At 45.0% G+C, this 26,692-nt stretch overlaps 1 protein-coding gene across 3 annotated transcripts in view; it reads right to left on the reverse strand.

Annotated features, from left to right (window-relative positions):
- Positions 1-26,097, reverse strand: part of LOC134408589 (hepatocyte nuclear factor 4-beta-like) — a 43,240-nt gene extending 17,143 nt beyond the window's left edge. The window contains exons 1-5 of one of the 3 annotated variants that reach the window (XM_063140927.1): positions 25,862-25,950; positions 8,384-8,461; positions 6,670-6,841; positions 5,372-5,466; positions 1,278-1,448 (exon numbers count right to left, since the gene is read on the reverse strand). In XM_063140927.1, coding sequence (XP_062996997.1) covers positions 1,278-1,448; positions 5,372-5,466; positions 6,670-6,841; positions 8,384-8,429 — 484 coding nt within the window. In that variant the 5' untranslated portion in view covers positions 8,430-8,461; positions 25,862-25,950. Of the gene's footprint in view, positions 1-1,277; positions 1,449-5,371; positions 5,467-6,669; positions 6,842-8,383; positions 8,462-25,861 lie in introns of all 3 variants that reach the window. The other 2 variants (XM_063140926.1, XM_063140928.1) reach the window with 2 other exon arrangements.
- Between the last annotated feature and the right edge of the window lie 595 nt (positions 26,098-26,692).

Here is a 26,692-nt window from a genome sequence, read left to right on the forward strand (position 1 = left end):
TAACGTATGATCTTCTTGAGATGGTTTCGGCTTTATGGCAACAAGTGCATTGGAAGAAATGCCCTAACTTGCCAAGTATAGTTAATCTTTTACCTACTGTGAAAGTAAGTTATGATTAAGTGGTGAGTGTATTGCAACTTCTTTCTTGTACTGGTGGGAATGAAGGCAAAAATGAGATTGAACACTGTGGCACATCTGAAGTGCTGGATGGATGTGACATCTGGGGTCACTGCAAGTGTTGGATGATCATAGGGCAAAGTTTGGACCAGTGACTAATTTAGGCAGAATGTCTCCTATCAGAATGTCTCCTATCCCCCTCTCTCATGGAAGGCAGATCCTGGATCCAACCTTGGAGATTGTATTTACTGTTGAGCTGGAATGCATCTTGGAAGGGGAATCACCACGCACGCTTGGCTCAAAATCCACCGTTCAAAGTTTCGTGATGCAGTGGATTAAATCAGAACTGTGGTGCCTGTGTTTTCTTCTTCTTCACGGTATTTGCAACTCCCCTAAAGTAGGGGTGGGAAGAAGGTAGATGTCCAAATGTTTTGGACTTCAACTCCCAGAAGCCCCTACCAGCATGGCCAATGGGAGTTGAAGCCCCAAAGAGAGCTACTTTCTGCCCCCTCCCCCCGCCCTACAATGTCCTTGTGAAAGACAGTTCAAGTCTTCTCACATCGGAGAAGACTTGAACCTTAAGGTGGAGGTGAAGAGGATTGGGGGGGCAGCAGAGCGTCGTGGAGCAGATCGAGATGAAGGCAGATCCTTCGCCTCGATCCGGAGCTCCGCAAAAAAGGTAAGAGGGCCTTACCTGGCGCTGGTGCTGCCCGTGCGGCAATGGTGATAAAGCCAGGTAAGGGGGCAGGAGGCGGGTCTTACCTGGTCCGTCGCGGCCCATCGCCGGCTTCACTAGAGCCAGCGGCTCAACCTGGAAGTGTAGGCTACAGTTCCAGGTTAAGCCACGGGCTCTAATGAAGCCGGCGACGGGCCATGATGGACCAGGTAAGTGGTGTGCACGAGGGGGGGTTTACCTGGCTCTGCTGCCGCCGCCGCCCATGCAGCGATGGCGGCAGAACCAGGTAAGGGGGCAGGGGGGCAGGGTCTTACCTGTGTCTGTCTGCGGTCCAGCAGCGGCTTCAACTGAGCCCGAAGACTCAAACTGGAAGACCAGGCCGCTGCGGCCTGGTCTTCCTGTTTGAGTCCTCGGGCTCAGTTGAAGCAGCCGCCGGGACTGCAGACTGATGTAGGTAAGGGGGGAGGAGGGAGGGGGGCCTTACCTGGCAGTGGCGGCGGCGCTGCTGCGGAGCTCCGATTCAGATCCAGAGCTCCGCAGCGAAGCGAAGAGGACCACTGGCGGATCGGCACAGAGCGGAGCGGACCCGATCCGAAAGTTGCGGACTGGGATCCGAAGCGAATCGGGGGATCCGTGCACAGCCCTAGTCTTAAACCTAGATGCCAAAGGGGTTTTGGAGGCAAAAGGGCCTCATTTAGATTTCTCAGAGAAACGTGCAGCCAATTGTAACAACCTCAGAGGAAATCTGACCATATTATTATTATTATTATTATTATTATTATTATTATTATTATTTACATTTCTATACTGCCCCATAGCTGAAGCTCTCTGGGTGGTTTACAAAAGATTAAAACATTCAACTTTAAAAATTTATATACAAAAATATATAAAAAAAACCCAAAAAACCCAGACAGCTTACAAAGACAACATCCATTTAAAAACAACGTTAATAATTAATTAATTAAATTAATTACATTTATATACCGCCCCACAGCCGAAGCTCTCTGGGCGGTTTACAACTATTAAAAATAGTAAACATTAAAAGTTGAGCTCTCAGCCAGGCCTAAAAATAGATCTGGGGTCAATTGAAACCCAACATATGCTGCTAAATGCCTGGGAAAAGAGAAAAGTCTTGACCTGGTGCCAAAAGGATAACAATGTTGGGGAGATCATTCCATAATGGGAGGCCACCACTGAGAAGGCCCTCTCCCTTGTACAAATTGTTACACAGAATGGGCATGGTGGTGGTGGTGGGGGTACAGGTGGGGAGAGAATGTTCACCTGGTCGTCATCTACACCAAGCAGGATATTGTGCTATGAAAGCGGTATGAAAGCAGTATATAAAAGGCAGAAGCCACACTACTGCTTTATAGCAGTGTTGACGTGCACTGACAACTGTTGGGGCCCATTGGCACATACTATATACCACTTTCACACCACTATATCCTGCTTGGTGTGGCTCCTGCCTTTTACATACCACTTTCATGCTGCAATATCCTGCTTGGTGTAGATGAGGCCCTGGGTTCATGCTGAGTCAGAGGCTCACAGTCTTGTAACTACCCAGAGAAGAAAGGGCATTGCCTGGCATGCCACCAACAAACCTTGACACGGTGGATCTTTTTTAAATGCAAAGTGACTAGCAAACATGTCTCTTTTTTACAGATGTAAACAAATGGGCTGGAAAATGCCTTCATCTGTAGAGAGACACCTCATGCGTAAGCTGTCTCAAGCCCTGCTTTCTGTGAATTTTGGTGAGCATTCTGCAATAGAGTCCTGGAGAACCTCGGGGCACCTTCCACGCCGGAAAGCTTGAACAAACAGGTCTGTGTTTGCTTACCCGCTCTGCGCTGCAACTGCAACCAACCAATTGGCTGCATTTCCCCCAAAACTTTCTGTCTCTCTTGCATTGCCACAGAGGACAAGGGGGTGGGGAGGGGAGGGGCCAGGGATTAGAAACCGCGGGGGAACGGGGGAGATCAATACATGTCCCAACAGAGGTTACTTCTACGTCAATGGCAGCAAATCAGTAATTTTCCTAAATGTTTGCTAGAGAAATGTACCCTGATCAAATCACGAGGCATCTGATTCTAGTTTGTTTACCTATGTGAGTACCCCACTTTTCCATCTATAGTCTCCAAAATATGACAACACTTTTAAAAAGGTAACATTGATTTGATGCTGCTTTGATCCTTGCTTTGGTCCTTGTTTGACCTGACTGTTTTTGACTGAAACCTGGCGCAGATTCATCGCCCCAATGACGTCAGAGCCACCAGCCACCACTGGTTTTGCTGGTTTTGTTTTAATGTTTTTATGATATTTATCATTTGTATTTCTGGGCGCAAAGATTACTGCAGACGCTGACTGCAGCCAGGAAATCAGAAGACGTTGACTTCTTGGGAGGAGAGCAATGACAAATCTTGATGAAATAGTTAAGAGCAGAGACACCACTCTGACAACAAAGGTCCGCATAGTGAAAGCAATGGTATTCCCCGTAGTAACCTATGGCTGCGAGAGCTGGACCATAAGGAAAGCTGAGCGAAGGAAGAGAGATGCTTTTGGACTTCGGTGTTGGAGGAAAATGCTGAGAGTGCCTTGGACTGCAAGAAGATCCAACCAGTCCATACTCCAGGAAGTAAAGCCAGACTGCTCACTTGAGGGAATGCTATTAAAGGCAAAACTGAAGAACTTTGGCCACATAATGAGAAGACAGGACACCCTGGAGAAGAGGCTGATGCTAGGGAAAGTGGAAGGCAAAAGGAAGAGGGGCCGACCAAGGGCAAGATGGAGGGATGATATTCTGGAGGTGACGGACTTGACCTTGGGGGAGCTAGGGGTGGCAACTAGGGATGTGCTCCGCTTCTGCTTACAAAGCATCAGGTAATGAAGGAATGAAATCTTTATTGCAAAAAGTGATAAGCCGTCACAATTCGACATCATAAAAACAAGTAAGAAAGATGAGCTAAAATAAATAAGTTGAATAGGTTAAAAATGGATAATATAAAGTAAAATTAAAATAATCAACACAATTGGAATATAAAGATAAAAATTACATTAAGAACTCGTGAGTGGGGAACTAGATCAGTACATATATCAGAACAAAAACTCGAGCTCTCCATTATGAAATTTGTTGGGAGTCTTGGCGCCTAGCTCTCAACTTACTTATAGCTAAGGTGAATTTTGCAACCAGATCAGTAATAAATACATTATTGCCAGCCAGCAATATACAGATTTGCTCAAGGGAAGGTCGGTGAGAAAGATAATGAAGAATGTAATCAAGAAATTTTTGTCTAGGTGATGTATATATAGGGTAATGAAATCTCTCCGGGTTCATTGCTGCCCCTTCCATGAAGATGGAAGCCCTGTGGGTGAGTGGTTCCCGAGTCCGGGAGACAGGCTCATTGCCTGTTCTGGATGGGGTTGCTCTGCCTCTGAAAGAACAGGTTCGTAGTTTGGGGGTACTCTTAGACCCATTTCTGTCGTTGGAGGCTCAAGTAGCCGCCATGGCACGGAGTGCCTTTTACCATCTTCGGTTGGTTCGCCAACTATGGCCTCTCCTGGACAGGGATAGCTTGGCCACGTAGGTACAGGCATTGGTAACCTCAAGATTGGATTACTGCAACGCGCTCTATGTGGGGCTGCCCTTGAAGCTGCTCCGGAAGCTGGAGCTAGTGCAGAATGCTGCAGCTCGGCTGTTGTCTGGAGCTGCCCCTTTCCAGCATGGAACTCCTCTGCTGAGGGAACTGCACTGGCTGCCTATTCGCTACCGGGCCAGGTTGAAGGTTCTTGTACTTGTGTACAAAGCCCTAAACAACTTGGGACCAGGATACCTGAGAGAGCGTCTTCTCCCTTACCAACCTGCCCGGTCACTTAGGTCATCTGAGGGCCTGCTCCTGGTGGTTCCACATAGACCCATCCTCTGATTGGAATCCACCAGTGGAAGAGCCTTCAGCGTGGTGGCGCCCCTCCTGTGGAACTCCCTGCCTCTGGAGGTCAGGCAGGCTCCGACCTTGTACTCCTTTCGGCACCTCCTGAAAACATCTTTATTCCAAGAAGCCTTTCTTTAACATGCAGCCTTGGATTTCTGATTTTTGCTTCTTTTTAAATTTTGTTTTAACTGTTTTATTCTGTTTTTATTTTCATTTTACCTTGTACACCGCTCCGAATTTTTTCAATGGGGAGCGCTATATAAACATTCTAAATAAATAAATAATAATAAATAAGCAAGGCAAAGCAGAATGTTTCAGGCGGCAGATGGACTGATGGGAATTCATGTCTGAATGGTGCAGGAGGACTTATTGAAGTATTAGCCCTAATGTGGTTGGCACCATCTGGATGCACAGTATTTGGGGCTGGCACCGTCTGGTGCCCTAAAACCTCCCAGCAGAAACAATCCTATTCTGCCTCTCAGGGGCTTGGGGCTCTCATCATAAACGGCACTGCCGAGGAATGTGTCAAGGTACAAGTCAGCATGACTCAGAAAAACTCACCCTGCAGCAATCGCTAGCTGGTGATTTACAAGGCTAAGCATCATGACATGACATGAGACTCTGGACCATGAGATAGTTTTAGGCCACTTACCTTCTTTCTTCATTCCTGCCCGGAAACATTTCTTCAGCCGGCAGTATCGACACTGGTTCCTCTTGTCCTTGTCTATCACACACTGTCGGCTGAACCTGGACAGAGAAAGAGGCAAAACCACCTGAATAGGTAAGGACATAAGAAGAACCTTGCTGAACCAGAGCAGTCCAGCAGTGGCCATCCAGCAGACTGTGTGAAAGCCACAAGTAGAACATGAGTACAAGAGCACCATCCCACTTGTATACCCCAGCAACTGGTGTACACAGGCATATTACTTGTGAATTTGGAGGTAATATGCAGCCATCGGGACTAGTAGCCATTGATAGCCTTCTCCTCCAAGAATTAACCAATTCCCCTTTGAAAGCCATCCAAACTGGTGGCTATCACTACATCTTGTGGTAGCGAATTCCATAGTTTAAGTATGTACTGTGTGAAGAAGTCCTTCCTTTCATCTGTCCTGAATCTCTCACCATTCGGCTTTATGGGATGTCCCCATTGGTTTCTAATGTCATGAGAAAAAAATGTCTCCTTATCCACTTTCTCCACACCATGCATCATTTTGTACACTTCTATCACCTCTCCCCTCACTCCGCTTTTTCCAAACTATACCAGATGTCAAAACCTCACCTCATAAGGGAGTTATTCCATCCCTTGATGGTTTTGGTCATCCTTTTCTGCACCTTTTCCCAAATTATTCCATATCTAGCCTCCCACTTTTGCCTAATAGTAATATTTTGTGACCAGTCACCTTCCTATATATTCCAGGAAAGGAAAGGAAAGGAAAGGAACCTCTCGTGAAACACTGAGTCATTACTGACTCTTGGAGGGATGCCAGCTTTCGCTGACGTTTTCTTGGCAGGCCTTTTAGCGGGGTGGTTTGCCGTTGCCTTCCCTGGCCATTATTACCTTTCCCCCAGCTAACTGGGTACTCATTTTACCGACCTCAGGAGGATGGAAGGCTGAGTTGACCTGAGCCGGCTGCCTGAGAACCAGCTTCCGCTGGGATTGAACTCAGGCCGTGGGGAGAGTTTCAGCTGCAGAAACTGCTGCTTTACCGTTCTGCGCCACAATGGAAGACAGATTAAATTACGAAGAAGAGGGCATTTTTCTTGAGTCATTGTCCATAGATAGATAAACTTCCCTGCAAATAGCAAGGGGCAGTGTAGATGCTTGACATCTTCACCTATTTTATTATTTTATTTTTTATTTATTACATTTTTATACCGCCCAATAGCCGAAGCTCTCTGGGCGGTTCACATGGGGAAAGCCCAGGATTCCCTACCCAACCATAGAGTTACCTGCATGAATAGACATGATTCTTACGGACGCTCCTTCTGAAGAACCCTTTGCAGCCATCGCAGCTGGAAGCCCCATAATGCTTCCCGGTCGCACGGTCTCCGCAGATGGCGCACAAGGAGCTTATCCCATTCGCCAGCAAGCTGGTGTTTCCCGAATCAGAGACAATGGCATCTACAAAGACAAAATGTAGTCAGAGGTGTTTCAGTAAAGGGAGAGTTAAAGGGTGTCGTAGAGATGGAAGGGAGCGAAACCATCGATTCCATGGGGATGTCCGACTGCAATCTAGTAGAACCTTAGATTTTGTTGTGTTGCTAAAGCAGGGTTCAAATGGTTCGCCAATGGGTTGTAACCATTGTTAGTCCTACTTAGAGTAGACCTAATGAAATGAATGGGAGTTAAGTTAGACTAACACTGGGTGTGTGATTTTTACAAAGCAAAGTTGCATGCTTAGAAGCCCTTTTTAGACAGTTCCTCTATGTCATGGGTTGGCAATCTCAGGACAGGGGTCCAAATACAGTGCTTCTGGAGTCCCAATCCAGTCCTCCAAGGTTCTCCAGATGGTCACACACCTTGCTCCAACTACCAATTTTTTGGCGATTTCATGGCTTTTGTTCAGTTCCCCCCCCCCCCCCGCCACACCTGTTCTAAAAGATTGAAATGCCTCTCCTAAGTTACTGGCAGAAAGAATTCTAAAATAAAACAAATGAATGTTTCTTTTATTTTTAGCTCCACCTCCTCGGCTTTTGGTCCCTCCCACCGCTGGAATGTGGCCACCGAGAGCTTCTCTGAAATTGAATTTGGGCCGTGGGCTGAAAGAGGTTCAACACCTCTGCTCTCTGTGTATGGAAGCACGTGGCAGATGGAGTGGGACCAGGCTTCCAGGTTAGGGATGTATGAGAGTTCCATTTGTGTGGTGTGTGTGTGTGTGTGTGTGTGTGTGTGTGAAAACTCGACATATTTTTCCAGTTCAGCCTTGCAGATTTTGTTCCATTTTCCCCTGTTGGCATTGACTCAATCTGTAATGAGTCAAGTCAATATGCATTTTCTTTTCTTTTTTCTTTTAATGTTGGCAATTTGTGCAAATTGCTTTGTTTTGTGTGTGGGGGGGTGTCTTGAAATTTGTGCAAATGGTGTCACTATTTTTTTTAATGGCACAAGTGCACACCATTGCAAGTCAGCCTTTCTACTATGTAACCCCAGAGAGACATATATTCCCCTCTTGCTAATATCCTTGTCAGTTCCACTATTGCATTTAGCTTGGCTGAGACATATTCTTTAGTTGTCAAAGGACTTGTCAATTCCCCCAAGTGCCAAAGTGGGGGATGAAATTGACAATCAGTGGTGACACCAGGAGGTGTGGCCCCACTGCATCCTCTTACATGTGAAGAAAATGCCTGAAAGGGTTTTTTAGCTATAGGTAATCTCAGGCCATAGCTAGACCTAAGGTTTATCCCAGGATCATCCCGGGTTCATCCCTGCCTGAGTGCTGGATGCCCTGTGTGGCACTTAGATGAACAGGTTTGACCCCAGGACAATCCTGAGATAAACCTTAGGTCTAGCTACAGCCTCAGTTAAGGACAGGACCAGCCCTACTGTTCGGTAGAGTGAGAGTTGCCTTAGACGGCAGATATTGGGAGGCGGCAGCGAGATGATGAGGAGAGAGCTATATGTCATGCAGCATGTGGGGGATGCTTTCTCAGTTGGCTTTTGTACCTGGAATGGGACAGGGCACCATCTCGTTCTTCCCCTCAGGAAGCATAATGTCTTGAGTCAGCCCTGGTTAAGGGATTCCTGAGAATGTAACAAGGGGATCAGATCAAAGTCCACCTATGGCAGCATCCTTATGAAAAATTCAAAGAACCAGCAGGCACTCGGCGATCCATCAGAAATCAGCCAGTGGTCCATGATCTGCCATCTGCCCACTCTAGTCTGGTCTGATCAGCCTCCTGTAAACCAGCTGGCACAATTCTGGGGATAATATGGCAGAAGCACAGAGCAGGGGTGCAGCAAGAGGCACTCACCTCTTGAAAAGAAAAGAAAAATATTTAAGAAGTTGTTGATAATTACAGAGTCATAGAGTTCCAGGTGGCTCCCACAACACAGACAATCTGCATCTTCCAAGAGAAGGGAGAACAAACAAGAAACCCAGGGTCAGCAGCCAACCCGTCCTGGTGGTTTATTTATTATGGGCTGGATCCAGAGATGCATTAGTGGGGGGAAACACCTGTGGCAATGGTGCTATTCCATGAACTGTTGTGAAAGAGCGAATGGAAGGCATTGCACGACGTTGCGCAACGGCACATGCAAATAGCCACACACCTCTGGGTGTCACTTATCTTGTCCTGGGCAAGGGCCTTGCATTGAGACTTTCTGCTCACAGGGGAGGTTTTCCACTGGCACCAGGGCATCTCTGGCTCCAATCCAATAAGTATTTTTTTATATACCAAAACAACAATTAAAATGTAAATACCACAAAAGAAAAGAAAAAGCTAAAACAGCAGGATTATAATGTAGTGGCTTTTAGTTTTTGCAGTGTGTGTGTGTGTGTGTGTGTGTGTGTGTGTGTGTGTGTGTGTGTGTAAAATAGCAGGATTAAAGTTGCATCTATTCAGCTCAGGAAAATTTAAAAAATTATTTACCTGGCACCAAAAGGGAAATACAGACACTTGGTAAACCTCTCTGGGGAGAGTGTTCCACAACTGGGATGCCACTGTTGAGAAAACCCTTATCTTGTAGACAACCAACTTATCTCAGATGGTTGGAGAAGGCTGGTCCAGGTCTTATCATCTACCTACAGGAGTTTTTTAGATGGTTGACTTGATAGACTCGAGGGATGGATTGGGTCCAAGTCTCTTTAGACACAGAAGCTTTGGGAACCCACATGCTGCAGATAAGCTAGTATAACATGGGGTACCTCTCCGAATCAAAACATAAAAACATCAGAAGAGCCCAGCTGGATCAGACCAAGGGTCCATCTAGTCCAGCATTCTGTTCACACAGTGGCCAAGCAGCTGTCAACCAGGAACCCACATCGAAACATGGGTTCAACAGCACTCTCCCACCCATGTTCCCCAGGAACTAGAGTGCATAGGCTCAATGCCTCTGATACTGGAAACGTTTCTGTTTCTTCTTCTTCTTCTTCTTCTTCTTCTTCTTCTTCTTCTTCTTCTTCTTCTTCTTCTCTTTCTTTCTTTCTTTCTTTCTTTCTTTCTTTCTTTCTTTAAAAGGTAATATTTTGTTGATAATTACCATCTGTCATTTAGTTTAACTCAGCTAAATAAACATTAGCTTGAAGTTTACAATGATGACATTTTATTTGGCCATAAATATTACTCCATGCTTTTAGGATTTTGGTTTGTTTTAATAAAAATGAAAAATCTGGCAGATTGTTTTAAAGAGGGAAATAATAATAATATTGATGCTGTGGTGATGTCAGCAATGAGATTTCTCCCCATTATTCTAACTGCTTTATAAGAATGAAGGGGGGAAGGAGAGGATTTTATTTATTTACTTATTTACTTAATTGCATACAAATGTAAAAGATGTATATACTGCCCTTCAGCAGAGCTTCCAGGGTGATTTATAAAAGCAAGATAAAATAGACAAATAAAATGTAGTAAGAACACATTAAAAGAGGAAAAAATGGCCAGATCTACACCAAGAAGGATATGACACTTTGAAAATGGTTTGAAAACTGTCTATGGAGTGTGTCCGGGCCCCAACAGTTGTCAATACTGTTATAAACTGTTTTAAAGTAGTTGTGTAGATCCTGCCCCCAGTAAGAAAATAAATACTGCAGTCTTATATGCTCTTGGGAGTAAGGCTACAGCTAGACCTAAGGTTTATCCTGGGATCATCCAGGGTTTGCCCCTGCCTAAGCACTGGATCCCCTGTGTGTCACCTAGGCCGTAGCTAGACCTAAGGTTTATCCCAGGATCATCCTGGGTTCGTCCCTGCCTGAGCGCTGGATGCCCTGTGTGGCACTTAGATGAACAGGTTTGACCCCAGGACAATCCTGGGATAAACCTTAGGTCTAGCTATGGCCTTAGTCTCATTAAACTCAGTGGTACTTGCTACTTAATAGACAAATGGAGGATTGCACTGTAAAATATATTACGAAGTCTAGGAGAATTAAACTTTAAAATACCCAAAAGATAATGTTGTCACCTTTCAGACATCTCTGGGAAGGGAGTTCCCAGAGATGGCTTGGGACCACAATACCTGATGGAACGCCTCTCCCGACATGAACCTACCCGTACACTGCGCTCAACATCTAAGGTCCTCCTCCGAGTGCCTACTCCAAGGGAAGCTCGGAGGATGGCAACAAGGGAGAGGGCCTTTTCAGTGGTGGCCCCCCGACTGTGGAATGATCTCCCCGATGAGGCTCGCCTGGCGCCAACATTGTTATCTTTTCGGCACCAGGTCAAGACTTTTCTTTTCTCCCAGGCATTTTTAACAGCATTTTAACAGCATTTAACAACGTTAAGTTTGTTTTTAATGGACCCCACAATTGTTGTTTTTAAATGGATACTGTTGTTTTTATACTGTTTTTATGTGTGTGTGTGTGTTTTTAAATTGTATACTTTTAATGTTTACTATTTTTAAATGTTGTAAACCGCCCAGAGAGCTTCGGCTGTGGGGCGGTATATAAATGTAATTAAATAAAATAAATAAATAAATAAATAAATTCCAGAAATGGGTGCCACTACAAAGAAGGCTCTTCAGAGAGATCTGTAGGAGAGCCTCTGAAGGACGTTCAGTGCACAGGCAGGTTGGTATGGGAGCAGGTTTCCTTCAGGTAACTTGGCTTTTAGTTCACGAATGAATTAAAAGTAAGTTTGCGAACCACGATTGTGCTATGTTGTCCTAGCTCCTCAAAGCAACCATTTGCTTTGAGGAGCTAGCACAACATAGCACAATCGTGGTTTGTAAACTTACTTTTAATTCATTCGTGAACTAAAAGTCAAGCGTTTAGTTCATTGATAAGACTGCAAAATCGCAAATTGCCTTTGAGTTCAATTGTTAGAGTGGACAAATCACAAACTGGCTTCAAGTCCATGCGTGAGTCTGGAGAAATCACGAACTGGTTTATAATTCATTTGCACAATGTTATTAATTAATTTATTTATTTAAAACATTTCTATCCCACCCTATATCATTAAGATCTCAGAGTGGCGTACTGAATGGCTTGCTGGCGAACTGTACTGAATGGCTTGCTGGCCAACTTTTATATCTCTAAAAGCTCCTCTGCACAATGCTGGCCCTGTCTCCAGTGACCCCTTGGCTCCGCCTTGGCTAACATACTTTCTGCCCCACCAATCACCCTTGCCACAAGTCGCCACAGTCCTTATTCTTCTCTTCTCCAGGCTAACCCTTCCCAATCACTGTAACCGTTTCTCATCAGACGTGGCTTCTAGATTCCCCATTCTAGATTCCCTCTGCTCCCCCCCCCTCCTTTTCAGGTACTTCAGGCCTCCAGTTTGCTGCAGTTTGCAGTTTGCAACTTGAAGAGGAGAAGCCACTTAGCTCTCTGAGAAGCCATTGAGCAGCATTGACTAACTGCCATTGGTCTGTTTGAATTGCAGCTTCTGCTCCTCCCCCCTCCTTTTCAGGTACTTCAAGCCTCCAGTTTGCTGGAGGCGCGAGCCGAAGGGCGAGAGCACAAGGGCTCTCGGCCTGTGGCTCTCAGCCGTGGGGCGAAGCCGGTCAAGCGGATCCTCTACTCTGGAGGAAAAACCCCAGCCACGGTCCGGTCGCTGCCTCTTTCTGATTCAGGTCACGATCTTCTCATTGTCTCCTCTCAGTTCTTTTCTCCTCATATCTGTTCCTTATGGCTCGTTCCAATCTCGTCTCTCCTAACTTAGTTCCTATCCGGTGTCTCCCCTCTTCTCAGCTGCCTTTTTCGTGTTCCTTATGGAACTGTCGCTCTCTTGCTTCTAAGGCCCCTGTCATCCAGGACTTGTTTATCTCTAGGTCTCTCCACCTCCTTGCTCTTACTGAAACCTGGCTTCCTGCCCATGATACTGCCATCTCTGCTGCCCTCTCTCTTGGAGGACTCTCTTTCTCTCACACTAGTCGCCCAGAGGGTCGGGGTGGTGGTGTGGGTCTTTTATTATCTAGTTTGTGCCAGTTCCAGCCTCTTTCCATTCCACCTTCACATTGCTTCTCCTCTTTTGAGGTACATGTGGTGAGGCTCTTCGCTCCACTGCGACTGCGGGTTGCAGTTCTGTACCGCCCCCCAGGCTCGTCCTCAAAATTTATCTCTGATTTTGATTCGTGGCTGTCCTTTTTCCTCTCTGACAACTGTCCTACTCTTATCCTGGGTGATTTCAACATTCATGTGGATGACCCTCAAGATGCTGCAGCTCTACGATTTCGCTCATTATCTTCCTCTTATGATCTTAAGCTTTGGTCTGATGCACCCACACATTCCCTTGGACACTGTCTGGATCTTGTTCTCACTCGGAATTGCTCTGTGTTGGACTTTTCTACTGCTCACTTTCCGCTGTCAGATCATCACCTAGTTTCTTTCAATATTACTCATAATCCTCCTCCTTCACGTCCCGCTTCTCGCTCTTGTCGTGACTTGCAATCTATCAATTACGAGGCTTTTTCCCAGTCCCTAGCCTCCTCCCTTCCTTCTGTCTGTTCGGCTGTCTCCTTGGACTCAGCTGTCTCCTTCTTTAATTCCTCCTTATCTTCAACTCTTGATAATCTTGCTCCATCTACAACTCGGATAGTTCACCCTTCTCAACCCCAACCGTGGCTCACCTCTTCCCTCCGCTACCTTCGCTCTTGTTCCCGGGCAGCTGAACGCCTTTGGCGTAAGACCAGGGACCGGGCAGACTTTGTCCATTACAAATTTGTACTTTCCTCTTTCTCTTCTGCCATCTCACTGGCCAAACAGCAGTACTACTCAACGCTGATCCAGTCAAATGCTAGGCATCCTCAGCGGCTCTTTGCGTCCTTCAATTCTCTTCTGAAGCCTAATCCGCCATCTCTCCCCGCCTCTCTGTCTGCTAACAACTTTGCCTCTTTTTTCAATGCTAAAATCCAAACTATCCGCTCTGATCTGGCCAGCTCTGCTCCTCTTCCAGTTCCTGTTCCTCATCTGTCAGCTCCTCCTGCAAATTTCTCTGCGTTTCCTTCGGTCTCTGCGGATGAACTGTCTACAATACTGCGCTCTTCGAAGCCTTCCACTTGTTCTCGTGATCCGATTCCTTCTCGCGTCTTTATTAATCTTATTCCTGCTATCCTCCCTTCCTTGCTACATATTATTAATCTTTCTCTGTCCTCTGGTTCATTTCCTTCTGCTTTTAAACATGCTACAGTCTCTCCCATTCTCAAGAAACCTACTCTTGATAGGCTATCTCTGTCTAACTACCGACCTGTCTCTTTGTTGCCGTTTGTTTCAAAGATCCTGGAGCGTGCGGTCTACTCTCGCTGTCTTGACTTTCTTTCTAGTAACTCTGCTTTGGATCCATTTCAATCTGGATTCCGTCCTCTGCATTCCACCGAAACAGCCCTTACTAAGATCACCAATGATCTCCTTACTGCCAAGTCTAAAGGCCATTATTCCGTTCTTATTCTCCTTGATCTAACTGCAGCCTTTGACACGGTTGATCATGATCTTCTCTTAGATTCCCTTCATGACCTTGGATTTTGTGGCTCTGTCTATAACTGGTTTGCCTCCTATCTAGCGGGTCGCTCTTTCAGCGTGTTGACTAATGGCAGCTCGTCTTCCTCCTTTCCCCTTTCAGTAGGGGTTCCGCAAGGCTCGGTGCTTGGCCCGTTGTTGTTTTCCTTATACATGTTGCCCTTGGGCAAGCTTATTCAATCTCATGGTCTCCAATATCACCTGTACGCCGATGATACACAACTATATCTGTCATCTCCGGAACTTTCTCCTGATGTTCACGATCGTATCTCGGCATGTCTTTCAGATATCTCAGCTTGGCTGCTTCATCGTCGCTTGAAGCTTAACATGGCAAAGACTGAATTGCTTGTTTTTCCTCCTAAACCTTCTCCTCATCTCTCATTCTCTCTTACTGTCAATGATGTTACGCTTACTCCGGTCAAGGAAGCTCGTAGCCTTGGCTTTATCTTCGACTCCTCGCTCTCCTTTATTCCTCATATTGAGGCAGTAGCTAAATCTTGTCGATTTTTCCTGTATAATATTGCCAGGATTCGATCATTTTTGTCTGTCTCTTCTGCCAAGACGCTTGTTCATGCACTGGTTATTTCACGGTTGGACTACTGCAACCTTCTTCTCTCTGGCCTTCCTTCTTCTCACATCAGCCCGTTGGTTTCTGTTCACCACTCCGCCGCAAAGATCATCTTCTTAGCACGCCGCTCCGACCATGTTACTCCGCTTCTGAAATCTCTTCTTCATTGGCTTCCAATTCACTTCAGAATCCAATATAAACTTCTCCTGTTAACCTTCAAAGCTTTTCACGGTCTAGCTCCTTCCTATCTCTCCTCTCTCATCTCACACTATTGCCCCGCTCGTGCTCTTCGCTCCTCTGATGCCATGTTTCTCGCCTGCCCAAGGGCCTCTACTTCCCTTGCTCGGCTTCGTCCATTTTCGTCTGCTGCCCCTTACGCCTGGAACGCTCTTCCAGAACATTTGAGAACTACAAGTTCAACCACAGCTTTTAAAGCTCAACTAAAAACTTTTCTTTTTCCTAAAGCTTTTAAAACTTGATGTTGTGCAGACTTCTACTGTTACTTTCTACTGTTAGTTTTTCCCTACCCTGTGCCTGCTTACCCTTCCCTGTACCTGTTGGCATTCTCTTCCCCTCCTTATTGTTTTACTATGATTTTATTAGATTGTAAGCCTATGCGGCAGAGTCTTGCTATTTACTGTTTTACTCTGTACAGCACCATGTACATTGATGGTGCTATATAAATAAATAATAATAATAATAATAATAATAATAATAATAATAATAATAATGAAGCCCTGTAAAAAGGTGGCTTTGTTCTGAGTAGTTTTGGGGACAGGAGAAGAATTCTTACACTTAAAACAAAAACGGGAGTGTCTCTGAGATGTATTTGTGGCCAGAATTCTCTGGCAGAAAAATCTCCCTCTCTGTCCAAGGTCCACAAGTGTTTTGGCTGTGATGAACACTCCACGTGCCATTTGAGGATTTACAACCCAGCCTTGGGGATGGAAAGGGATCCTTTAAGGAAGTGCGTACTAGATCGTAGATCTTCAGTATGTACAATGCATGGAACATTGGGGCACAACAGGGTCTGGTATTTAAATGTGGAAACATGCACTTTGTGGTTAACATGGTCAGCAACACGGGCTTAATTCCTTCTTGGTCAACTAGCTTTCTGTATAGCAGGAGAGTCGAACCTCAGGGCCAGCCCCCCCCCCCCCAAAATGCCCCACTTGGGTTTCCAATCTGGCCCTCCAAGATTTCCCAGGGGGCCACACACCCTTTCTTCTGGCCACAAAACCTTTTCCTGTTCACCTATTATTTCGTGATTTCCCAGGTTTTGCACACTTTTATCCCATCCTGAAATGCCTCTCCTAGGGATCCGCTACTGACAGTAACAGCTTTAAACTCAAACATGCCAGCATTTTTAGAATCTGGCACTGATGCTTCTGCCTTTGCCCTGCCCATTTTTGCTTTCGAAACCGCAGCAACAAGCCACACGTTTCCACACGGACTCCGGAAAAACCGGGCCCAAAGTGTAGGGCGAGATCCCGGGGCAAGGGAAGGATCATCCCTCCATGATCCCGGGATCCCCTGTGCGTCATGTGGACTCAGCCCCATATAGCTAAGGCCTCAGACTACACAAGCTTCCTTTGAACTCCATAAAACTGTGGCAGAATGCACCAAGCAACCTACATGGGTTTGGTAAGGCCAACCTTCAGGCTAGGCAAAAGACCTAAATCAACTCCAATTTATTTGAGAAATAAGCAGAGTGCAATTAAGAAATGGTTCATTTTTTAAAATTAAGAGAAATGTGGAATTAGCAAACTAAGAGTTACTTATTGAGATCCTAAGAATAATGCACAAAAGCAGCTTGTAGCTGGGTAGAGGGCTAGGCCCACCTGGGACTCCATGGCCTGGCTTAGTCTAGTCTTGACTCTTCGTCAGCCACTCAAAAACAGAGGAAGTTTTCACACATTTCTATGGGGGCTGGGCCCAACCAGTGCCAGAGATGACCTGATTAGGTGTCCTCCAGATGATACTTCGCCTGGCATGAACCTACCCATATACTATGCTCATCATCTAAACCCTTCCTCCAGGTGCTTCCTCCTAGGAAGGCTTCAAAGGGGACAACAAAGGAGAGGGACTTTTTGGTGTTGACCCCCTGATTATAGAACTATCTCCCCAGGGATCAAGCAAGTGGCAGTAATGATGGGAAAATTGAAGATGAGCAATAGGGCTCAGGCCGTTGCCAGACCACGGGTTAGCGTGGTGCGAGGCCCGTGCTTGTCCCTGTGCGTCCAGATGACACACAGGGGATCCCAGCCTCAGCCAGGACTCGAGCCGCCCTGGCGCCACGCTAACAGGAACCGCTTGTAGCGAGGTTCTTCCCGCAGTCCCAGCCTCAGGTCGGGCTGAGGCCGGGACCGTGGGCGTGTGGACTGTTCTGTTGCTTTCCCCAGCTACTGCACTTACGTGCGAGTAGCCAGGTAAAGCGGCGGATGGGCTGCAGCGCTCCCGCCCCCTTCCCCCAATTCCCCCCCCACGACCGCCCCTGGCCTCCGATCCCTCCCTGTCTCCACGTGCATGTCTCGCCACCCCCCCTTGTCCCCACCTGCTGTGTCCTCTGCTGCCGCCGCCACCACCGATGTCCCCAGCCGCCCTGTCCCACTGCTGCCACTGTCCCCAGCCGGCTTTTCCTGTTGTCACCATGTCCGGCCTGCAGGACATGGTGATCCCTGCCACCATGTCCGGCCTGTGATGCTTGCTGAGCAGGCATCACAGGCCGGACATGGCGACAACAGGAAAAGCTGGCTGGGGACAGTAGCAGCGGCAGCGGTGGCAGCAGCGGGACAAGGCGGCTGGGGACAGCGGTGGCAGCAGGACACAGCAGGTGGGGATGGGGGATTGGAGGCCAGGGGAAGTCGTGGGGGGGAATCGGGGGCAGGGGTCCCTTTTTTTTTAAAAAAAAAAAAAACCACCCTTACCTTGGCCGTTGGTGCGCTCCTGCACACGCGGCCACTTTAACTTGAACAAAAATGGCGGACGCAACGGGGCTTCCCTTGGCCCCGTCGCATCTCACGTGTGGACGGGGCCTACAGGCCATGCTACTTCTAGCGCAGCTTGGCCCCTCCTCCCACATGGATTCTAAGGTAGGTCAAACAAGGCCCTCAGTGACAACGGCGGCAAAAGGGTAAACTCACTGAGATAAGGGTCCCCTTGGGGGTGTCTTGCCCAAGGGAGCCAGCATTGCCATCATGAGAAGAAGGAATGGGCAAAAGTGGAGTCCTTTTCGGTTCAAATACCCCAATGCTCTTCTCTGTAAATCAAGGTCATACTTGAGAACACCCATGGGTCTGATTGCAGCTGCTGCCTCCAATGACTTCTCTTATCAAAAGGTCACACTGAACTTTTGGGATGGAGAAAATACTAAACAAAGGAACATTCCCATAACTTCTGCTTATGAGCCAGTTGTCAAAATGATTCCAATTAATGTAATATTCAGCCAAATATATATTTTAAAAAGTCATAAAAAGAACAAGTGTGAGGAAATATGGCACGGAGCAGGTATTAGGCCGGCATGAACGATGGAACACAAGATGGCCAAGGCAGCTAAAATGGTACTGAAGGAAAAAACAAACAGGCATTGCCTGGTGGAGAATTTTTGTCAGGTTCATACAGCTTGGTTTGGAAAGGAAAGGACAGGGGGCGAAATCACTGTTCAAGACGCTTTAAACCACAATACACCATGTTCTTGTTCATCCATTTTTGATGATGCAACAAAATCCCAAAATCCACTGAAAGGAGAAGTAGCATTTATTCATTTATTCTCCAAATCTATGCTCTGGTTTACTATTAAAGATTCAAGATGGCTGAGAATTTGGGGGTGGGAAGCAATATTTATTTATTTAAAATATTTATATCCCGCCCTATATCACTAAGATCTCAGGGCGGCGTACAGATAAAAACACACAGTATAAAACAATCAATATACACAGTTAAAAACAAATTAAACCATGATCCAAGTTAAAACAATATATAATTTAAAAGCAATAGATACAGCTAAAACAGTTAAAACAATGTGCCAGTGAGTTTAACCATCAAAGGCTATGTTAAAAAGCCACGTTTTTACTTGGCATCGAAATGAAATCAATGTTGGCACCAATCGGGCCTCCAAGGGGAGGGCATTCCACAGTCGGGGTATACAATAATAAATCATAAAGCAGCAACTATTCCAATCAAACCGACTAAACCAAACATTCTAAAATGGTAGTCACAGCATAAAACCATCTTATAACCACTATTCAGAAAATATTCACAGAAAGAAAAGCTGTTTTGCTAATTATCTAAAAATGTGGAGCAATGGGTCTAGGCTTCTAATGACCACCCTTGGGGAGTCAGTTTTATGATTTATTTATGATTTATTTATTTATTACATTTTTATACTGCCCAATAGCCGAAGTTCTCTGGGCGGTTCACAAAAAATTAAAACCATAATAAAACAACCAATAGGTTAAAAGCACAATTACAAAATACAGTATAAAAAGCGCAACCAGGATAAAACCACGCAGCAAAATTGATATAATTTTGATATAATTGATATAATGATGATGTCACCAAGTCGGAAGTGGACACATGTGAGTCATCTGATGGCAGGGAAGGCCATAAAATGTCCGGGGACTAGAGAGCTGAAGGGAAGCACACTCTGCCTACTGTCACCTAGGGCCGCTGGGAGGCTGCACCCCTTACTTCCCAGGAAAAACTTCAAGACAGGGGGAAGGGAACGCACCCATTTATCTATTATCCAGAGAAGGTTCAGTTGCAGGTTGTTCGCTTCCCACAATCTGCCAGAAAGAACACTCTCAGCTCCGTCAAACAGTTGCTCTGCTCTGGGGGAAGCACTCTCTGGCTCCAAACATCATCCAAAGAACTAAGAGCCACCAAGATAGCCTAGCTACAGTTATCCATGCTCTAATAACCTCTCGTTTGGATTACTGCAATGCGTTATACGTGGGGCTGCCTTTGAAAGCGGTCCGGAAACTTCAACTGGTACAAAACAGGGCAGCACGCTTACTAACAGGGACTGGCCGACGAGACCACATCACGCCAGTCCTTTTCCAGCTTCATTGGCTGCCAGTCCAGGTCCGGGCCCGATTCAAAGTGCTGGTATTAACATTTAAAGCCCTAAACGGCTTGGGGCCAGGCTATCTGAAGGAACGCCTCCTCCCATATGTACCTGCCCGGACCCTAAGATCATCCTCAGGGATCCTTCTCCACGAGCCCCTGCCAAAGGAAGTGAGGCAGGTGGCTACCAGGAGGAGGGCCTTCTCTGCTGTGGCACCCCGGCTGTGGAATGAGCTCCCTAAGGAGGTTCGCTTGGCACCTACATTATATGCCTTTAGACGCCAGGTGAAGACCTTTATTCTCCCAGTATTTTAACAGTCTATAAATTAACTTTTACCTTGCTGTTTTAAATTTGTATTTTAATTTTGTATTTTTGCATTGCTGCTGTTTTTATCTTGGTTGTGTTTTTATACTGTATTTTATATTATGGTTTTATACTGTTGTTTTATGCTTTGAATTGTCTCAATTTTGTAAACCGCCCAGAGAGCTTCGGCTATTGCATAGAAATGCAATAAATAAATAAATAAATAAATAAATAAATAAATAAATAAAGTGCTATTCATGCCAGAACATCAGCAAGGGAAGGTTAGCTTGGCCCAACGTGCACTTAGCTCACCTCGGTGTCCCGGTCTTTCTAAACGGACCTCCCTCCTTTTCCCTGCACTCTCTCTTTCCTTTGTGTGTGTCTTGTCATTTTCGTTTGTGACCATCTTCCTTTTATTGTAGTGAGCCACTTTGGGAGGCGGCAATTGTCCGAAAAGCGGGATAAAAATTCAGTTAGCTAAATAAACAGGCCACTGAAGTTGATGGGATTATGGCAGGTTATGGGGATCACCATCAACCAAGACCTTCACCGGGTTCCATCTTAATTGGACTATATGTTGAAATTCAGCAGTGGAAGACACGCTTTCGGCTTCGACAAGGGAGGATCATTCAACTGGGACAAATCGAAAGCCTTTCCGCATGATTTGTTTATCAACAAACAAGTGGACAGATGTTACTCATTTCTTGTGTGAGATGCAGTCCCCACATTTTCCATGGACAAAGTGTCCATTTGTTTCAGGGATGTCATATTTTCCTATTTCTCAAAACTGAAATATATTGCAGCTGTGGAGATTGGGGGGGGGGGAGGGGAGGATTAATTTATTTCTTAATCCAGCAACTTGGACACCAGCCTTGAGTGTGCTTGTGCCAATGTCACGAGATTATTATTATTATTATTATTATTATTATTATTATTATTATTATTATTATTTTCATTTCTATACTGCCTAATAGTCCAAGCTCTCTGGGCAGTACACATGAGTTCATAAGATAAAATATAGCATAAAAATATAAGTTGACAAAATTTAAAACAATTTAGAAACTAAAAACAGTTTCAATAGAAGACTAGGCCTGTTTAGATGGCTGGAATAATGCTCCATTATTTGCCATTAAATGGCTGGGAGAAGAGGAGAGTGTTAACTTGGTGCCCCCAAAAATGACAGTGTTGGTGCCAGGTGGGCCTGAGTGGAGCTCATTCCACAGTTGGGGGGCCATCACTGAAAAGACCATCTCCTTTGTCGCCACCCTGTGAGCCTCCCTCAAAGGAGGCATTAGGAGTGGGGCCCAGATGTTGATCATAGTGTCCAGGTATGAACAGGTTGGGAGAGGCGTTCTATCAGATATTGTGGTCCCAAGCCATGTAAGGCTTTATAGGTTAAAACCAGCACCTGGAATCAGGGTCAGAAGCATAAAGGCAGCCAATGCAAGCAGGCCAGAATTGGTCTTATTAGAGAGATTGTCTGTGGTGTGATAAACAATCAGGATTGCTGTCAGGAGTAGGTATGCTTGGGCACCTGCCAAGGGCCAGCAGGGCCCACCAACAAGAGCCTCCTGGACTTGCTCCTCCTCTTCACCATCAGAACCACGTTGTTCATCTGCCTCTTGCTCTTGCCCAGACAAAGGGGGAGGTAAGAAGGAGGAGCAGGAGATGTCACTGTCTCCTTGCTCCCTGGCTCTCTGCCTGTCCAGCAAGCAAGTGGGAGCCATGATGGGGAAGAGGAGGAGGAACAAGAGCAGCTGGTGGCAATGGTGGTGAGAAGGTAGACTCCCCGAGGGAGAGAGGCCATTCAGAGCATCTTGTCCAAGAGCCCTTAAACCTGGAGCTGGCCCTGGTAACCAATGCAACTTCTCCTCCCCAAGTCAACACCGTTTTGTTACCATATATATTGCTTTTCATAAAGCCTACCTAGATACTTCCCCGCTCTTCTAACCACCCACCCATGTAGTCCATTGCAGCAGCCTTTCCCAACCCAGTACCCTCCAGATATGTTTATAATCAGACTGCAGCTCCCATCATTCTCAATCAAGCTGCTTTGAGAGTAAGCAGATGCAAGACCAGCAAAGCTACCCATTCCCTGTCTGCAGTGGTCCGCCATTTTGTAAGCTTGTCTGAATTGTGTTTCAGTGGCAACTTCCATTCAAGCGTCAGTGCTGTAACATTCCCCACTCCTCTTGCCCAGTTTCCAATCACAACAGTGAAAGTTTATCAAGGGCGGTTTGGCTTTGGTTAAACACCCTAGTGAACATTCTGAAGCAAGGGTGGCCAAAAGTAAAGATTTCAATCCACCCGTGTGATATGCAGTAGTTTGCCAAGGATTCCTGGCTTCAGATTACTTCAACAATAGTAGCAACAAAATCAGCTGAAATGAAGACATCTTGGAATAACAAGGAAGGGACAGGGAGCTCCATTCAGGTCTGGTGCTCAAAACAAACTCATGGGCACAGAATTCTTTAATTCCAAGAGTTTGTCTTTTGCACCAGGCAGGTAGAGCTCCAAATTCTAGTAAAACAAACAAAGTAGATTCCACAAGCCTGAAATCTGAGCAGACTCATCTACACCAAGCAGGATATTCCGGTATGAAAGCGGTATATAAAAGGCAGGAGCCACACGACTGCTTTAGAGAGGTATTGAAGTGCACTGACAACTGTTGAGGCCCACAAGACGCATACCATATGTTGCTTTCATACTACTTTCATAGTGTTATATCCTGCTTGGTGTAGATGAGTCATGGGCTCCAACAGTTGTCAGTGCACTTCAGTACCACTATAAAGCAGTAGTGTAGATCCTGCAGTGCACTTCAATAGTGCTTTAAACCAGTAGTGTGGCTCCTGCCTTTTATATACCGCTTCCATAGTGGAATATCCTGCTTGGTGTAGATGAGCCCTAAATCACTACAAATGGTAACGATGAGGCGGTGAGAGATAGCACAACATGAGATGAAGTTCGTTCGTTCGTTCGTTCTTTCTTTCTTTCGATTGGTTGGTAATCCTTTCGTTTGTGTAAACTCTTTCCTTAACTTAGGGTGACCCTATGAAAAGGAGGACAGGGCTCCTTCATCTTTAACAGTTTTATGGAAAGGGAATTTCAGCAGGTGTCATTTGTATATATGGAGAACCTGTTGAAATTCCCTCTTCATCACAATAGTTACAGCTCCAGGTGAACTGCCCTCTTTTAAATCTGGTCACTCTAGTATAGCTCCTGCACTTTAACTGTTGTGAGGAAGAGGGAATTTCAAATAATAATAATAATGATAATGATAATGATAATAATAATGATAATAATAATAGGTTCTCCATATATACAAATAACACCTGCTGAAATTCCCTTTTCTATGAAACTCTTAAAGATACAGGAGTCCTGTTCTCCTTTTCCTAGGGTCACCCTACTTAACTTTCTCTATTGTAATGGTTCGTAAAGCTCATGGATGGACTTCCTACATTGGGATCTCTTTGCTAATGGGATTCACCCATGTCTGAAGGTTTTGGCTTGGTGTTTTGGGTTTTTTTAAAAAAAAAAAATCTGTTCTGACAATTTTTTAAAGAGGATGCTTACCCAAGACAAACAAGCTAATTTCAAAACAGCTAGTTTCTGAGCAAGATGGTTTACTTATTAACAAGTAAGCAAATACCGCAATGCCAACTTGAAACAGCCTTCACCTTTAGGAAAAACTAGCATGTTATTTCTACAATATGATATTGTATGTACAATATGATATATCTATCCATCTATCTATAAAACTATCTATCATATATAATTCACACACACACAAACAAAACCCTATATACATGCACATACATAAACACAAAGAGAGTCACATACAAATACATTAGGTGGGATAATTTCAAAATCGTGTTGAATTTGCAGGCAATTCAATAGAGAGGATGAGAAAACAAGAATTCTGTTCTTTCTTCCTTTGCCCTTCTATGCTTCCTATTCATTAGGCCCAAGGAAGATATTCCAAAACACCTGAAGAAATTTCACTAATGTTACTGAAACTCTTAGTTTAACATTAGTTTTTGTATATATGTCGTCACACAGAGGTATCTACAAGTTATACAACACACATTTAAGATCAAAGGTGTAACCTTCAGGCCAATCAACCTAAAACATAGATGAATCAGGAATTATGAAATTAATTCAACAAAATTCAATATACATTGTGTCCAATTAGCTGTAAAAATGCCATGTTTTTGCTGATTTTCTTTAGTCCTTCTATCATATTGATATCATATGTCTATTGCCGTGAAATCCAATACGTTTGCTACTCATTCTTTTAAAACCTCTATGCACTCCAATCCTATACACATTTACTTGGAAGTAAGGCCCCTTGATTTCAACAAGGTTTACTTTCAGGTAAATGGGTACAAGATTGCAACCTGAGGGTTGGTCGGTGTCTGTCTCTCTCTATCTTTTATTTCCTTCAAATTTTCTGGATTTTCAATCAAGCAGGAACTTCTACATTTGCCATGAAAAATTGCTTTTAGTAAAATTTGGGGCAACAGGTACACCACAGAGTGAAAGCTGTGACCAATCTTTTGCCATAAATGATGGCAAAATGATATTTCAGTGACGATTACGTAAAGCTTGAGGCCTTCAGTGAGGCCTGAACTCAAGGTTGTAAGAAAAAGAAAAGTTACTGTAAAAAGAACACCAGTTCAAGTTTCTGGCTACAACCAGGCTTTGGTGTTAAATTCACAAACAAATGTTCATCATGTCATTTTGAAAAACAAGAAAGAGCCCTGTGGTGATTTAAGGGCTTACAATTTATTATAGCAAAAGCTTTTGTGGACTGTAGCCGACTTCAGCAGATACATGGAATGTTATTCTCAACTGGTAGATACACGGCTATAGAGAAAAGTGAGGACAGGTAGCCATGAAATCCAAGTGGTGCAATTTGTACCAATTCTACATGAAATTTAAATGTATACAAGACAAGCACGGCGATTATTCACAACAAACGTGAACAATCGAACCAAGATGGCCGTGTCTCCCCTCCTTTCAAGGAAATTATCTTGGGTGGGTAGTAGGGAAATTATTGGAAACTGAGAAAATTTAAAGGCTAAGCTACCTATTCCTTGAAGGATTTGTTTAATACATAGGATTGTTGATAAATATTTCCTTCTCTCTTTTTCTCTCCCTCATTTTCAACGGTACATCACAAACACTATTGGCAGCAGTATTTGACAACTGCGCCATAAACACAGATGTGAGAACGCAGTTCCTTCCAAGCTTAAAAAGCAATAGTCACCAATGGAAGTCAATATTGGGATGCCATGTTAAGTGGTAATCGGGGTGGGTGGGAACAGCCATTCCTATTGTTTATGGATCAGTTTTCTCAATCCTAATTACATTTAGCTTTTCAACACAGGTCCTTTATCTGCAATATAACTCTAGGCTGTGGTATAACCCCCACCCCCGCCAATAAAGTCCAGCCTCGAAAGAATTCCAAGAGTTCACAGATACAAATGGGACACCCTCCACCCTTTGCCCCCCAGTCCTCCATGTCCACCCAGGAGGGCAACTTTCGAACCATGGTGACAGAGGGTGATGGGAGGGTGTACCGAAACGTATCCTCACCTGACGAGTTTGTAGGCAGCACCCTCAGGTTTTCAAACTCCAGCATGGTGTATGAGGAGTCAAGAGACTCAGCATAATCTGGCATTTCCATGTCCGCTAAGCTTTGACAAATCCTCATTCTTACTGTCAACAGAGACAGGCAGGGCCCCCACTACCCTGCAGTCAATCACAGCTAGGGTTTCCGGAGCATTAGATTTGACTACCACCCGAAGCTCCCAGGATGACAAATCATTACCTAATTCACCAACTCCTCCCTCCCAACATTATCAGAAGGTTGGAAGGTAGAAATGACCTGGTCTTTATTGCTCTCTCTCTCTCTCTCTCTCTCTTTCGCTCTCGTCCCCTATGAGTCTGTGCCCTGTATGATGATTATATGATATAGATAAGGCCTGGTCTAACTCAACGGATTGCATCCTCCATTCAATAACATGTGGTTTATGGCAATCCTTGAGTAAACATTTTGAAAACTTCAGGCAAGGAGAGATGTTCCAAAGGAGCTCTCACTCCACCCCACCCCAAGGTATGAACGGTGTCATGCACTCGTTACATTATTTGCGTTGTTTTGGGGTTATGTTTCCCTGCAGGTTTCATCCTCGATGTTGATAAAAGAGAGCCTTCCAGAGGCTATCGTTTTGTCTGAGACGGTGTTCTCAGTCATGAGGAGGGAATTTCATAAGAGGCACACGCATGTAGAGAGCATGTGAAGCCACAGGCAAAATCCATGATTCACTGTAAAACTACAAATTAAAGTATGGGGTTCTAATTGGAAAATATAGGGTTGGATCCACACATTTAGTCATTCTGAATGCAGACACGTTGAAATTAATAACT

The sequence above is a fragment of the Elgaria multicarinata genome, chromosome 14, assembly GCF_023053635.1.
Source record: "Elgaria multicarinata webbii isolate HBS135686 ecotype San Diego chromosome 14, rElgMul1.1.pri, whole genome shotgun sequence".
Lineage (NCBI taxonomy): Eukaryota > Metazoa > Chordata > Lepidosauria > Squamata > Anguidae > Elgaria > Elgaria multicarinata.